This window comes from Myotis nattereri, assembly GCF_964212035.1.
Source record: "Myotis nattereri genome assembly, chromosome: 4".
Classification (NCBI taxonomy): Eukaryota; Metazoa; Chordata; class Mammalia; order Chiroptera; family Vespertilionidae; genus Myotis; species Myotis nattereri.
Window position 1 is genome coordinate 99987645 of NC_138079.1, and position 16483 is coordinate 100004127.

Below are 16483 nucleotides of genomic sequence, written 5' to 3' on the forward strand. Positions count from 1 at the left end.
CTTATACCAACTTCCCGTTTGTTTGTTTTTCATATAGGGTAAAAGATGTGTAGCCAAGGGTTGAGGTTTAACGAAAGTAATAATTTTAACTGCTTCAGCAAGAATATTCTTAAGTGCAGCTGGCATTTTCCCGTGTGTGCACAGTGGCAGCAAAGATCATAGTGACTACTAAGTCAGGTTTGGTGAGGTTGCTGCCATGCTAGAAATTTTACTCCCCCCTGTTAGTGCCCCATCTGTGTGAAGGTTAACACGACATAAAAGGCAAATAACAACTTAGTGTTATTATGAAAGTTGTTTTATATTACATAAATAAATTTGATTTCACAGACCCCTAGAAAGGCCTAAAACAGTGCTGGAACTTTCTCTGCTCTCCATTACGATGTTCACCAGCCAAATGCAGCTCTTGAGTACTTAAGAAGTGACAAATGTGACTAAAGAATTGAATTTTAAATTTTGTTTAATATTAATTCATTTAGCTTTAAGTAGCCATATGTGGCTGGCAGCTCCCATATTAGCACAGTGCTCTTCATGGTACCCATGGTCCATGCTTCGAGGATTACTGATGTGGTACACCCTGCTGATTGTATGGAAAAAGCACACCATACTCTAGTAGCAGAGAACTTATTTCAAATAAAGACACTAATTTGAAAATACTTTTCCTCTGCTTAAGTGGTAAACAAATGTGTGGTGAAGGCAGCTGTATACCAAAATCAGCTTTATGTAAGCCATGTCATTCTGCTACCTTTAGGGAGATGAGGTCTGGAGCAGGGTCAGCAAACTTTTCCTGTAAAGAGCCAGGCAATAAATATTTTAGGTTTTGTGTGTCATAAGGTCTCTGTTGCAGCTACGCAGCTAGTTTGTAGGATACAAATGTTTGATGAGACAACATCTCAGCAAATCAGCACACTTGTGTTCTAATAGATTTTTAATTTGGAGACTACAATTTGATGATGTAAATTTTTACCTATCAGGAAATACTTTTCTTTTTCTTCCCCAACCATTAAAAACAAAAATTATTCTTAGCTCACAGGCCTTCAGATTTGGCCAATGGGTCAGAGTTTGCTGACCTCTAGTTTAGAAGAATGGGAAAAACCTCTTGATTAACTTAAGAACTACTCTCTTAGAAAGTTATTAAAAGAAAACAGAATAGAAGAAAGGAGTTCGCTGAGAGCAGGATGCCATGTTTCCAATGGGAATGTTCGCTGGAGAGCGCTGAGCTGGGATAATCCATATGCTCGCTGATCTCCAGCAGCTGTCCCAGGTCTAAAGCAGCCAGGTGTTCCTTTTCCACAGGAGGTCAGTCAGGACACATGAGCAGTCCCTTTCTCTGATGGCAATAAACTTCGGGAAACTTCTCAGAGCCATGATTTTCATCTCTCGGTATACTCGATGTATGCCACTTCCCAACTAGGACTTTATATGTTTATGGTATGTTAATCTGATTTTTAAATTAGAGTTTACCACATGTCAGTTCTAGAAAGTCTTTTTAAAATATTAAAAAAAGAGAGAGAGAGAAAATATATTATCACTTATAACCCAAGTCATCAGAACTCCTCTGACGTATTTGCCTCTTATTGGTCAGTTTTCTATGCATAGGATGTGTGTGAGCAAGGTGAGGTTGTAACACACTCACTGCTGCCTGACCTGCTGCTTGCCTTCAGAGGCTATTGTGCACATTTCTCCATGTCACTAGAACTCATTTGGGTTTCATGTGAATGTATCATCTTGAACGTATCTGGCAGCCACTGTTTGTCCTTGGATTGGGACAACAGAAAATATAGCAGGAAATGCAGTAGCTGAGAGGTTGGAGAAATGGGCATTGGTAAATGTGGGAGGGAAGTATAGAATTTGGAGGGAAAATTCTTATTTTTATAGCTCTGTTACTGTGTATATTTGTGAGGTTGTTATACAAAACCATTTGTCTCAGGTGGTCTGAGTTTACTTTCAGGCAAAAAGGTCCCTTCCACCATTTGATCAATGAAGCAGAATTGGGAGTGAGCTTCATTTTCTGTTCCAACAGTTTTTTGGGTTTTTTTTTGTTTGTTTGTTTGTTTTTTAAATATATTTTATTGATTTTTTTTTTTAAATATATTTTATTGATTTTTTACAGAGAGGAAGGGAGAGAGATAGAGAGTTAGAAACATCGATGAGAGAGAAACATCGATCAGCTGCCTCCTGCACATCTCCCACTGGGGATGTGCCCGCAACCCAGGTACATGCCCCTGAGCGGAATCGAACCCGGGACCTCTCAGTCCACAGACCGACGCTCTATCCACTGAGCCAAACCGGTTTCGGCTATTGATTTTTTTTTTACAGAGAGGAAGGGAGAGAGATAGATAGTTAGAAACATCGATGAGAGAGAAACATCGATCAGCTGCCTCCTGCACATCCCCCACTGGGGATGTGCCCGCAACCCAGGTACATGCCCTTGACCGGAATCGAACCCGGGACCTTTCGGTCCGCAGGCCGACGCTCTATCCACTGAGCCAAACCGGTTTCGGCTGTTCCAACAGTTTTAATGTTGAAATTTCTCACTGAAGAGCAAACTTAGTATGGTATTATGCCTCATGACATGTATACAGTTTTTGGAAACCCCAATATTATTATTATTTCAGAAACCCTGGATTTGTAGCTTTAGAATTTAGAATGTCTGTGGACTCTGCTGAATGAGAGCCCTAGTAAGCTTCAACTGGGAGGGAGATGACTCAGACCTCAGAAACGGCCAGGCTTTCATTTGAAGTGTCATAAAGGAGGGGTTTGGGTGCCTTGTAAATAGTGTTATTTTTCTTATGCTTTCCAACTACAGTCTTTAAGCCGGAGGAATTGCGCCAGGCTCTTATGCCAACCCTAGAAGCACTATATCGACAGGATCCAGAGTCCTTACCTTTTCGCCAGCCTGTAGATCCCCAGCTCCTTGGAATTCCTGTAAGTTCATATTGTAAAAATATATTATAATTTTACCAATGTAACTCATGATTACCCATGTTTTATTTCTTAAAATTGGGTAAAATAACAACCTTGTTTTGTAGATTTTTCTCAAAATATTAAAAAAAAGTTTGCTGCCAAAACAGTAATGCACCTTCTTACTAAAATGTGTTTCCCACCTGTTTTGTGAAGCCACAGGGTCCATGGAAAGGTTAGGGTGTGTGAGAGGGGACTGTGCACTGGGAGCACCACCCACTTGCTCAGGTTCACAGCTTCTGGCGACTCACTTTATATTTGGGGTTTTATGTAAGACTTTGTCTAAAAAATGAACTTAAAGAATTGGTGAACATCCTATATAATAAAAGGCTAATGTGCAAATCAACTGAACAGTGGAACAACTGGTCGCTATGATGTGCACTGACCACCAGGGGGCAGACGCTCAATGCAGGAGCTGCCCCCTGGTGGTCAGTGCACTCCCACAGAGGGAGCACTGCTCAGCCAGAAGCCCTGAGCTCGGCTCATGGCTGGCAAGCACAGTGGCAGTGGCAGGAGCCTCTCCTGCCTCTGCGGCAGTGCTAAGGATGTCTGCTCCCTGGGCCTAAGCTGTCAATCAGACATCCCCTAGAGCAGCCGTGGGCAAACTACGGCCCGCGGGCCGGATCCGGCCTGTTTGAAATGAATAAAACTAAAAAAAAAAAAAGACCGTACCCTTTTATGTAATGATGTTTACTTTGAATTTATATTAGTTCACCCAAACACTCCATCCATGCTTTTGTTCCGGCCTCCGGTCCAATTTAAGAACCCATTGTGGCCCTCGAGTCAAAAAATTTGCCCACCCCTGCCCTAGGGCTTCTGGTCTGTGAGAGGGTGCAGGCCAGGCTTAGGGAACCACCCCCCAAGTGCATGAATTTTGTGCACCAGGCCTCTAGTCAATTATAAAACACATGGGCCTCTAACTTTGATATCCCATGGCAGAGGCCATGGTGACCCAACAGATTCTTTTATATATATATATATAATTTGATTTTTTACAGAGAGGAAGGGAGAGAGATAGTTTGAAACGTCAATGAGAGAGACATCGATCAGCTGCCTCCTGCACACCCCCTACTGGGGATGTGCCCACAACCAAGGTACATGCCCTTGATCGGAATCAAACCTGGGACCCTTCAGTCCACAGGCTGACGCTCTATCCACCGAGCCAAGGGCCCAACAGATTCTTTTAAGCAGTGTTACTATTTTTGTTTTCAGTTTTTATGTTTATCTTGGAATTTCATTTTGCTTGGTAGGACCAAGAGTGAATCTGTAGAAAAACATATTGTCTGATAAATTTGCTTACCATTGTAATTCTTATTTTTAAAATTTCAAACAGAACTTTTTTTTTGATCCTTACCTGAGCACATTTTTTTGTTTGTTTTAAATATAGGTTTTATTGATTTTTTTACAGAGTAAGGGAGAGGGATAGAGAGTTTGAAATATCAATGAGAGAGACATCGATTCAGCTGCCTCTTGCACATACCCTACTGGGGATGTGCCCACAATCAAGGTACATGCCCTTGACCGGAATCGAACCTGGGACCCTTCAGTCCACAGGCCGACACTATCCACTGAGCCAAACTGGTTAGGGCCTGAGGACATGTTTTTATTGATTCTTAGGGAGAAAGAAACATCAATCAGTTGCCTCCCGGGGATCGAGCCCTTAACCTTTTAGTGTATGGGATGATGCTCCAGTCAACTGAGCCACCGGCCAGGGCTAAAAAGCATCTTTTAGTAAACAGTTCTTTTAAATTTTTTTTTCTTTAACTTTGCCTTTGAAGGAATTTGATCACATTTGAAAATGTTAATTTTAGATAGTAAAATCAGAGGAAGATCAGAGGTTATTTTATTTTCAGTTCTCATTTCTTCATGTTGGAAACAGAAGTTGTTCTGGTACTTTCTATTTTATTTTAAGATAAGGCTGGCATTTGGAATTTGGGGTATCTACTAGGTTAAGACCATTTTGTCTTTAAGGATTACTTTGACATTGTGAAGAACCCCATGGACCTTTCCACCATCAAGCGAAAGTTAGACACAGGGCAGTACCAAGAACCCTGGCAGTACGTGGATGATGTCTGGCTGATGTTCAACAATGCCTGGCTCTACAATCGCAAGACGTCTCGGGTCTATAAGTTTTGCAGTAAACTGGCAGAGGTCTTTGAACAAGAAATTGACCCTGTTATGCAGTCCCTTGGATATTGTTGTGGACGCAAGGTACAGTTTAAACTGTTTCTGGACAATGAACTTTCCCAGTTAGTCCAACAGTATAATGATATGGTAGACTCAACATTTTGGCCACACATGTGTGCTGGGAAGTTACCCAGATGGAGTAAAACAATTGATTACTCAGAGCAATATAATGGATGATCAAAGCTAGAGGTGCTTTTTGGGGGAAGGCCTTGGGTTAAGCATTTCTGGCTGCCCCTGTGTGCATTCAGTATCAATAACATATGTCTTCTTTTTTATTATTTATTAATTTTAGAGAGACAAAGGGGGAGAGAGGCATTGATTTGTTATTCCAATGCACTCATTGATTGATTTTTTTAAAAATATATTTTATTGATTTTTTACAGAGAGGAAGGGAGAGAGATAGATAGAAATATCGATCAGCTGCCTCCTGCACACTCCCTACTGGGTATGTGCCCACAACCAAGGTACATGCCCTTGACCAGAATCGAACCTGAGACCCTTGAGTCCACAGGCCAACGCTCTATCCACTGAGCCAAACCGGTTAGGGCGGTTTCAGAGAGGAAGGGAGAGGGGAGAGAGAGAGAAACATCAATGATGAGAGAGAATCATTGATTGGCTGCCTACTGCACGCCCCCTACTGGGGATCAAGCCAGCAACCCAGGCATGTGCCCTTGACTAGAATCGAACCTGGGACCTTTCAATCCGCAGGCTGATGCGGTATCCACTGAACCAAACCAGCTGGGCTATAATATATGTCTCTTAAACACTAATTACTTTACATTGTATCAAAACATATCTTTAAATAGCTGTGAAAATTGTTAGGAAACTATCCAGTGTACTAACAGAAGTAATTTACTAGTTGAATCTGACCCTCCATAGTTGACTAGAACTTTGCATGACAATGAATAGGTTATATTTTTAGTATTTTCTCCTTTGTTTTTGCAGTATGAGTTTTCCCCACAGACTTTGTGCTGCTATGGGAAGCAACTGTGTACAATTCCTCGAGATGCAGCCTACTACAGCTATCAGAATAGGTAAGCATTGAGCAGCTTCCTGATCTACAGAACAAAGGTCTTAGGGCAAGGCATGTTTGTCTGTTCATAGCCCAGATACATTATCTTTCCTGAAGTTCCAATGAAAGGGGCCACAATTTCAGTATTTCTTGGTCACTCAGATAGATTCACAGTGTCTTAATTTTAAGGAGTGCTTTTATAGTATAAAAACTTGATCTCACAGTTGCTTGCTGCACTACCTGGATCAGGTACATTCTTTCTTGAGTCATGGTCTAGATCACTGATGGCGAACCTTTTGAGCTTGGCGTGTCAGCATTTTGAAAAACCCTAACTTAACTCTGGTGCCGTGTCACATATAGGAATTTTTTTATATTTGCAACCATAGTAAAACAAAGATTTATATTTCTGATATTTATTTTACATATTTAAATGCCATTTAACAAAGAAAAATCAACCAAAAAAAATGAATTGGCGTGTCACCTCTGACACGCGTGTCATAGGTTCGCCATCACTGATCTAGATTCTACAAAGTAACCATATAAGAAAGAGTCTGGAGTTGAGAATAACTCAAAGATTGACCTGCCTTTTTCAAGATACTAATAAAGTTGAAACATTGCTTTTACTATTCCTGTGTAAATGTGTGTCTAGATAATTTGGCCTGGACAGTCTGATGGAAAGACTTGCATTAGTGCTAATTGATTGGAAAAAATAAAACCATAGACTTTTAGTTTTTAATTAGTTGCACAATACAGAATGAGATTTAATGTTTTTATTGAGTTCAAGAAAAACTTTCCTATTAAAAGATGGTCATTTCAGGTTTTGAAAATTAAGCTATTTGCATTCATTGTTTTAAGTGGCCTCATGTTGCTATTGTATGAGGGCATTATGTCTTGAAGCACAGGTTGTAAATCTTGGTCAGATTTAGTTACATTACCTCCATTTTATGACTTGGCAACTAGATTCTTTATGTGACCACAAAGAAGCATCATGCCTAATCTTCATCTTTAGTTTCAAATATTAAATGTCAACATTAGGACTTGTGATGTCTTAATTATTTTGATCTTATTTGCTTAGTAATCACTTATGTTCCAATATTTTGAAGAAGATACGTAGAGAGGTTTTTGTTATTTGTTTAGGGGTACATGCACAGACTTTGAATAATCTGGAATTTTGGGATTATTTTTCTTCCAATTTATGTTTTTAAATTATTTTAATTTTAAATATATATATAACCATATTCAATATTATTAATGACTTTCATCAAAATTCTACTTTAAAAAACTTTTGACCTAAAAGTGTTTCCAATAAAGGTTTCTAAGCCTTGCCTAGCTCACTTTTTGGAATTTAATTTCTATCTTAGCTTGCTCTTCTATCAATAGAAGTATTTTAAGACAAAAAGTTTGAAATGATACATAGCCCTTTTTTAATGGAATCTCTCCCATACAGACAAGTGTTATGGAAGTTCTGGTCCATCCATTTACAATCTTAGCTTAGTAATCTTCAGCACATCCCATAATGTATATATATATCAAGCTTAACCTTCTTGTTTGTGATATGGGCACAGTAACACCTTCCCTGACGGTCTCAGTTGTCAGTCTCTAATGAAATAATGACTAGGAATTCACTTTGGAAATTGTTATATGCCAAGTAAAATAAAATTATGAAATTTTAAGAGAATAGGTTAAAATTAACTATATCCTGAAAAACACCCCTGCTGCTAGGTGCCAGTTTGGGTATAGTATAGAAGGAAGAAAAAGACAACAGATTGCTTGCTACCATCTCTGAAGTTTTGGGACCTTTTCATTATTGGTTTCATTGTGCCTGAGTCCTTTGAGACCCTATCTTTGCTAATTTGCACAGATTTTGGCCATATTTAAGTTGAGAGCAAATAAGTTCATAATTTGATAGCATCAGGGTACACTGCTTACCCACTGAAAGAGGTTATTGATGGAGTGAGTGCAAACAGGACTGTTTTGAAAGTTTTGAAATGTCCAATTGTATTTCTATATAAGTGTAGGAATACTACTTCTCAGCTTAATCTCATAAGATGTTCTTTCTAGAATAATGACCTTAAAGAAGTTAACATGTAATTCTAAGAAAGCAGTGGCCTAATTCTGTGTTGGACATTTTAACTGCTTACATTTTTACTCTCAACTTTGACTATGAGCACTGTGCTGTTTTTATGAATTACTGTTTTGACATTTAAAAATTGTTTGGGCACTAAAACAATAGAAAATCCTAGAGACCACTTAAACAAGTAAAACTAATATATAAACTAGAGTGTGGTTACATTTCACCTGTTTCCATACTTTAAAAATTTGAAAGAAACTCATGTTGGGGAAACTGTTCTATAGATTTTCCAATTATTATCTATAGGTAAGATAGTATTATCTATAGATATCCCAGTTACTTGTATATATTGATATGGTACTTAAAACAATCTGCATTTGAAAATTTACTCCATACATTTAATTATCCTTACAGATAAACTGTACAGTTACATTGTGCTAATGTTAGGTACCCAGAAGTACATCATCATCAGATTATGTGAAGTATTTTTCCTTTATAATTCCATGTTCATCAAACTACTTCCTTCACACAAGGCAGAATGTCAGCTAGGCTATTACAATGAAAAGTGAATTTCTGAATCGTTTTATATTTCCGGGTGAATAAAGTTTGGACTAGATAAGATATTTTCACCCGCTGATTGCCAGGTGGTTGTATCTGATTTGACTAGATGGGTGCCTATGCTCCCTTCTGTGGGCTGTGGGCATTTCTCAGAGGGTATTAGAGTGAGTCCCTGGGCCCCTCCATCTCTCCTCTAAAACCTCAACAGGTTTGATTCTCCGACATCCCTGGCATTGCTTTGGGACAGGCACTAGCGTGAGTTAATTCTGTCTCTCCCAGTTACTGATCCTTACAATTTTTCAGGGATGGTAGTTAGTTATTCATAGAGCATAGGTTTCTGCAGCCACTTAGCCATCAATGATTTGTCTCAGGCCAGTTTCCTTTGTTGGAAAATAATGGGTTTGTGATTCTTGTTTCCTGAATGTTGTTGGACTTGATGTCCTGCTTGAACAAAAGCTAAGAATTTGTCCAGGGTTTAAAATCATTTATGCTCACATGTAATTATTGCGGCAATTTCATTTCAAAATGTGTTCAAAGTTACCTTCTCACTAGTCCACAAGGGCTGTGTGTTAATCGTAAAATGAATTGGAACACTCAATTTCTAGTTTTATTTTCAAAAGGGAAATATTTTGCATGGAGGGGATATCTTTTTTGCCTATTGTAATGGTTGCCACTGAGTGGGTTTATAGTTTCTGTACTTTCATTCTTTCCGCCAAGTGATGATCATGTCCTCCTGCACATAAAAATTCTTTCACTACATGATTTCAAGGCTCCATAGGAATATTAACAAAATAGTGAGTAGCCAGAATATTGTTGAAGTTCATTCAGGAAAATATATATATATATATATATATTTATAATATACAGGTATGGGCAAAAGTAGGTTAAATGACCAGCCATCGTTACCTAAAAAATAAATCATAGGTGAGGATACGAAATAATAGTAAGACAAATAATACAATAATTAATAAATACGTATACAATAATAAACATTGTGTTTTGTGTACTTACAACTGTAGACCTACTTTTGCCCACCCCTGTATATATTTTAAAACAGCAATGTTAATCTGTTTCTGGTTAGAGTTTTAATCTTGGCAGAATTCATTAATTGACTTAGTCCTAAATAAACAGGTCCCAGCAAGAAACTTTCATTAATCCAGTTGTTACCCACAGGGAATCTGTCATGTTCCTCATCAACATACTGAAAAATTGTGTAATCTTGGGGTGTGTGCATGCTCTCAAGTTTTATGCCTTTAATTTACTATATGTATTTAGCCAGTGAAACATAGCAGACAAAATGTCAATGTATTTAATTTAGGTTAGAATTAGAACTTGTGGAGGACCTATTTTAGTAATGAAGACAAACTGGCCAGGTGGTGTCTAACTCTCAGTTGTTTGTAGCTGTGTGTGTGTGTGCGCGCGCGCACGCGCGTGTGAAACTGCAAGCTGCTGCATCTCCTTCTGTACTCTTGGTTCAGTGTGGCACTCCAACTCTCGTCATAGTGTCTTTAACCCTAATCCTCTTGGCATCTTGTAGACATAGTTTTGAGCACTAAAACCGCATTTTATTGTGCTGCTGTTGCTACCCTATGCTCATCCTTTTTGCTTGTATAAGTCACATTCATTCAGCTTGTTGTTGTTTTTATTACGGTATTGTGTGCCCATCTTGTTTTATGCAGCATCAGCCTGCATTTTTGTTGATTTCTCATTCATGTCCTTTCCAAACATTTAATAGTTTTTATTTTAATTATTCTTATTTGATAGCTTGAGCTGAGCTCTGTATTATCTTACAAGAAATTGGGGTTATGGATAATTTCTCAAATGCAGATTGTACTTTAAAGATTTAACTCTCTAAATTTGCTTAACTTGGGTTGTCACCAAGTCAGAGCAGTCAATCACTGAGTATCTCAGATTGATGAATGACTGGTCCCAGTACCAAAAAGGTTAAGTCAAAGCTTAGAGTTGAATTTTAAAAGTCTTTAACATTGTTTGTGGATTTATATATATTGTATTGTTTATACAATATATCACAGTTTTTTCTCTGTATATTCTTATTGATAAATGGCTGGAAAGTCTTTGACCCCTATTGCATTTCTGTTAAATGTTTGTCTAGAAAATGGATTTGGTTTCATTTGTATTATAACCCAATTAAGTGATTAACATGAGAAAAAAGACAGGAAAAAAATTAAAACCAGTTTTGAGTGCTGAACATTTTTATACCTTTAAAGATCTGGCTTAAAAATCAGAAATAAAATCTCTGAATTGCTGTCAAGCATAAATTTTCCATTTTGGAAAAAAAAAAAGCATTTTGAGTTTAAATTGCTTTTTTAAGGCCTTTTGTCAGACTGTTTTGTTCAAAGTAAATTTTTTCCATCTCAAACCCTGAAATTGTATTTGATTTTTCTCTAATACAAAATTCAAACTTCTAAATTTTAAGCTCCTTACAATTCTGGTATTAACAACTCCTTGCAAACATTTGCATCTTGGAGCTGAACCAAGCCCAGTAATTGTTAGTGATGATGGCCTGTGATGTGTGCAATGAGACCGAATGCTAATCAATGCTTTGCCTTGGCTTTCTGCTCTGTGTTGTCTTGGTGTTTGCGTCTTACCTCTATGTCTGTGCTATTTGTTCCCTTCCCTGTTCTCTAATCCTGCCCTTCCCAACCTGCCCCTGTTCCTCTCATTGTTCTCACTGACCCATCAATCAACCAACAACGCCCCCCCTTCGTCGTGGTGATCTGCCCTGCTCTGATTGGTGGCTTCGTTGCTTGGGTGGCTGTGTGTTATGATGGACCAGTTCACCCAAGTATGGCCTTCTTGCTGACAGGTATCATTTTTGTGAGAAGTGTTTCACAGAGATCCAGGGGGAGAATGTTACCCTTGGTGACGACCCTTCACAACCCCAGACGTAAGTACTATCCTGTCATTTTTCACGGGAGTGACTCTTAATTGTTTTTGTCTCTTGTCCATGAGTAAAAGGGAAACACCACTGCTGTTTTGACTTGTGTGTAGTGTATTTTCTCATATTAATTATGCTCACATTCATACTTTAACATGTAGCTGTTTGAGCTGAACACCAGTGACACTTCCATGTTCTTCCCTCCATTCAGTACTGTGGTGTTCAGAGCCACACCATGCATTTCACAGGTCTCTCTCAACCTTGCTCCAGTTCTTCTTTTAAAACACTTGGCTTTTCCTAGTGACTGTCACCTCCATTTTTGGAAATTACAAATTTTCAATACACCTAAAGAAACCAAATAACCCTATCCGCAGACTGGCAGTAGCAAAAAATGAGTTTCATGTACCTACTTTCATCCTTTAAGTTGGGAAGCTAATATAACACAGATAATGAGCTCCCAGAGTGTAAATGTCTCCTTCTTTGCTGGAGACTTGACTCTTGCTCACTAGGTCCAATTCAGACAGACCTGAGTTGGCCCTTTCATTCCTTCACTGAGTCCACCTTTTGGTCCCAATGCCTGTTCTCTGTGGTCAGCTCATTTATATGCTTGAGAAACCTAAAAATCTGCCAGCCACCACGTCTGCCCAGGACTTCCAGTGTTCTGTGGTTCTCTCTTTTCTCTGGCATTAGATCTGCCATGATTCCAGCCGCGCTGGCTAGTCTTCAAGTGTGATGTCCCCCCCACAGGCAACGGCTTCACACTAACGCAGTTTCCAGCAGTGTAGGACACTTACCCTGCAACTCAAGGCTACTTTATTCAAATGCAAAATAAACCATGGCCACTTATAAATCAAAATGACAGATATTCTACCTATTCAATTTATTTTTCTGTCCCTTGTCATCTTAATCTTTTGGTCCTATTACATGATTAATAATTGGATTGTATAAATATGTGAATCAGAAGTCATTCACATATATTCACTTATTGTAACAAAAGGACAGTAGAAACCATATAATCAGCCCTGTGCAAGTAAAATATCCCCACGTAGGTGCTGACTTTCTGTCATTGAGGGAATGTTATAATTAAAAGAATTGGTTATGTCCTGGCCAGGTGGCTCAGTTTGTTGGAGCATTGTCCTGTACACCAAAAAGGTTACAGGTTTGATTCCCGGTCAGGGCACGTAGGGGAGGCAACAAATAGATGTTTCTCTCTCATATTGATGTTTCTCTTCCTCTCTCTCTCTCTCCTTCTCCCCCTCCCTCTTCTCTAAAAATCAGTTTAAAACAAGAATTGGTTACACCAATATCAGTTAAATTTAATAGCCAGTCACTATATAGATTTGATGGAAAATTAACAAGTTTGAAACAAAATTTTGCCATCATATTTTGACTAGTCTTAGTTAAATCTTGTAATTAGTGCTGATGCTAGTTAGGAGGAAATGTTCTGAGAAAAACAGAGAAAATTAAATGGTGGTGCTTTCTGTAGAGTTGAGGTTTTTTTGTTTTCGTTTTTTTTTTTTAATATATTTTATTGATTTTTTTACAGAGAGAAAGGGAGAGAGATAGAGAGTCAGAAACATCGATGAGAGAGAAACATTGATCAGCTGCCTCCTGCACATCTCCCACCGGGGACATGCCCGCAACCCAGGCACATGCCCTTGACCGGAATCGAACCCGGGACCCTCCAGTCCGCAGGCCAACGCTCTATCCACTGAGCCAAACCGGTCTCGGCTGTTTTCGTTTTTTTAAAAAATATATTTTATTGATTTTTTTACAGAGAGGAAGGGAGAGAGAGAGAGAAACATCAATGATAGAGAAACATCGATCAGTTGCCTCCTGCACACCCCCCACTGGGGATGTGCCCACAACCAAGGTACATGCCCTTGACCAGAATCGAACCTGGGACCCTTGAGTCCACAGGCCAACGCTCTATCCACTGAGCCAAACCAGTTAGGGCTGTAGAATTGAGTTTTATATGTTCATGCCATCATTGCATCTACTTGAGATTTTAGCTATTATTTTCTGTTTGAAGAACTAGTTGCAAAATAATATTCCAGAAACTATAGTTTATACTCAACAGATCAATTAAGTTAATTAACTTCTGTTTTGTTTTGTTTTTTAAACAAGGACGATTTCAAAGGATCAGTTTGAAAAGAAGAAAAATGATACCTTAGATCCTGAACCGTGAGTATATAGCTATTTCTTTCTTTTAGATTTTAGTTTCAGGTCAAGAACAGTTCCTCCTTATGATTGAGTTGTGGGAGAAGACATTGGAAATGCATTGCTCTGGGTGAAATTTTTTTTTTAATTTCTTTATTGATTAAGGTATTACATATGTGCCCTTATCTGGGTGGAATTTTATTGTGTGAAGTTATTTCATATATGAATCCTTCTTTAACTCACACTAAATATGTATGTCTCTGTAATATGCTCTTTAGGTACTGAATTTTAACAAATTCCAAATTTCAAAATCCAAATTTAGGTGGATGTTTGTTCTATTAGAACCTCTCTAATAAGTTGGTCATTCGTGTTTTTAAGAAGCCATTTAGTGTGAATCTTTAGAAAACAAAGATAGGACTATTTGGTAGAGTAGTGCTAGTATCATTTAAAGGGCAATTTTAGAAAGAAAACCTCTTAGAAACCACTTTCTAAAAATAATAAATGGAAAGCCTGGTGTATATTCTTGCCACTGTCTTTGGTATGGTATATTTTCAAAGGCCATTGTCAAATATTTGACTTTCCTCCAGTGCTCAGTAAGAATGCTGTGTTTGCAAAGTTTGCTCTGTGATGGCCCCTAAAGAGGCTTCTGAACTCCTTCAGTGTGATGACCCCTTCAGGTCCCCAAAGCCGAGTCCTAAGACCACCCCAGCATGTGGAGAGGCCCATTGTGTTCTACCACTGTGCTGAATGCACTTTCAGAGCTGCTTAGAGAGCACAGGCTCCAGCACCATTCGATGTTTGGTAAATGTGGCTGTAGTACATCCAGAACTGAGAACCAAGTCCTGCCCTCTCTTGGCTCAAACCCCTAGCTTTAGTGAGGCCTGTTGCTGCAGTGGAAGAGACAGACTTTCCACCCAGACCTCACATTGAAACCTAACTTTACGTTGAGAGCTTACTCAGTCTCTCCAACTAGTAGTGCCCAGGCTGGGTACACATTGAATACAAGAACTCCAGCCTGCGCATAGTGCCTGGTGCATGAGGAAGTGCTTCCCCAGGTCATTAATGACCAGTCGATTATTTGTCTTAATTGTCCAGCTCCCTATTTACATTATGCCCTCCCCTTCAGTTTTTTAGTTTCACTATGATTTATATTCATTTTTAACTTCAAAATACATTACATTGGAATAGTCATTACTAAGCGGGGGCTCTGTCCGTCAGTACAAGAGACAGATGGATCATAGCACAGATAGCAGGAGGCAGTAAGGTGGTCCAAAGGTGAGGGGCCCTGTTCCTGGGCATGATGGCATTCCAGAGAAGGTGACACTCACCTGGAATCAGGTGTTGAGAAATGGGAAGAATATTCTATACACAAAGGAGTAAAAGAACATAGGATGTTCAGCAACAACATAGGTAAGCTCAAGTGGTTGGTAGGAAGAGCATGTGGATGTAGCCCCGTGATATGTGAAGGAGAGGCACTAGGTGCAGGGCCCCTTACACAGTTCTTTGTCCTGTAGGTTTCCTCCTGGATGTGCTAAGGAGGTTTGGAGGGACATCATTGGCTTCTGTTACAGAAAGATCATGCTGGATTTGTGAGATAGATTCAGTGGAGAGGAAGACTTTTGCTCCCTAGTAGGGGAACTAGTTAGGAGACTCAGGGGAGCAGCTTAGGCTGGCCGACCTGAACAGCCTTCTGGTGGAAGAGACCACACTGCAGGGTGAGGAAAGGTCCAGTCTAAGTGGTGGCTTAGGTAAATGTATGAATAAAAATGTAGGAAGGGGAGTAAACCAGTTGGTTAATAATAGTTAGAAGGGGAGAGAGATTGAAATTCAAAATAGATAAAATGGGGTCTAGAACAAATATCCTATTTTTTTTACATTCCTCTTCCCTGACATAGGAGGGAGAAGGGTCGAGAATAGAGTGTTTTTGGAGCAGGCACAGAAACTGAGGGAGTTGTTACCTGCTGACCTTTTAAATTCTTAACCCAGGGATGAGCTCAACTGTTGAAATTTCAGCGAAGGAACTTGTTGACAGTGATGCGGCACTTGAGGAGGGAGTGAAGGTTCAGAACAACACCAGATAGAATGGGGAGAGCAACACAGCATGGGATTGCCATTGAATGGTGCTGCGGTTTTGCGCAGTTTTTAATTTGTCTTTTCCTCCAGTAGAGCAGGAACGAGAAGCTGGGTAAGGCTTGATTTGTGGTTGAAGCCTTGCTCAGCAAGGACAGTGGGAAGATCAGGGACTTGATCATGTATCAGGTAATAGGGCTCAGCATCAGACTGATTGGAAGAGCCTGAACCCACTTTCTTGCCACTTAAGACTTCCACCAGCTGTAAGTTGTGATGATGCTAAGGGAGTGGCTAAAATATAGGTTTTGACCTTCAAGTATGTTGCAGTTAAGATTTCCAGGTGAGCTTGGGCGGGGTCTGCAGTGAGGGCAAGTGGCTCAGTGCGTCCCCTTGCTCTCCAGTGTTTACTTGAATAAGGACTGTCATTTACTAGTCAGTTTCTAACTTCCCACCTTTGTGACTATCTCAGAACAGACACTTCCTGTGCCTGGGCCTAAGAATAAATGTTTATAATATTGAAAGTATTGTTCTCTATTACGTAAGTCAGTTTAGGCATGTGCACTTA

The 16483-nt window shown here is 39.3% G+C and overlaps 1 protein-coding gene across 2 annotated transcripts in view; it reads left to right on the plus strand.

Annotated features, from left to right (window-relative positions):
* CREBBP (CREB binding lysine acetyltransferase) overlaps window positions 1–16483 on the plus strand; it is a gene marked incomplete at its 5' end in the record, with an annotated part of 167738 nt that overhangs the window by 133782 nt on the left and 17473 nt on the right. For both annotated transcript variants that reach the window (XM_081089219.1, XM_081089220.1), the window contains 5 exons: window positions 2807–2925; window positions 4933–5172; window positions 6094–6182; window positions 11617–11697; window positions 13816–13872. In XM_081089219.1, coding sequence (XP_080945345.1) covers window positions 2807–2925; window positions 4933–5172; window positions 6094–6182; window positions 11617–11697; window positions 13816–13872 — 586 coding nt within the window. The remainder of the gene's footprint in view (window positions 1–2806; window positions 2926–4932; window positions 5173–6093; window positions 6183–11616; window positions 11698–13815; window positions 13873–16483) is intronic.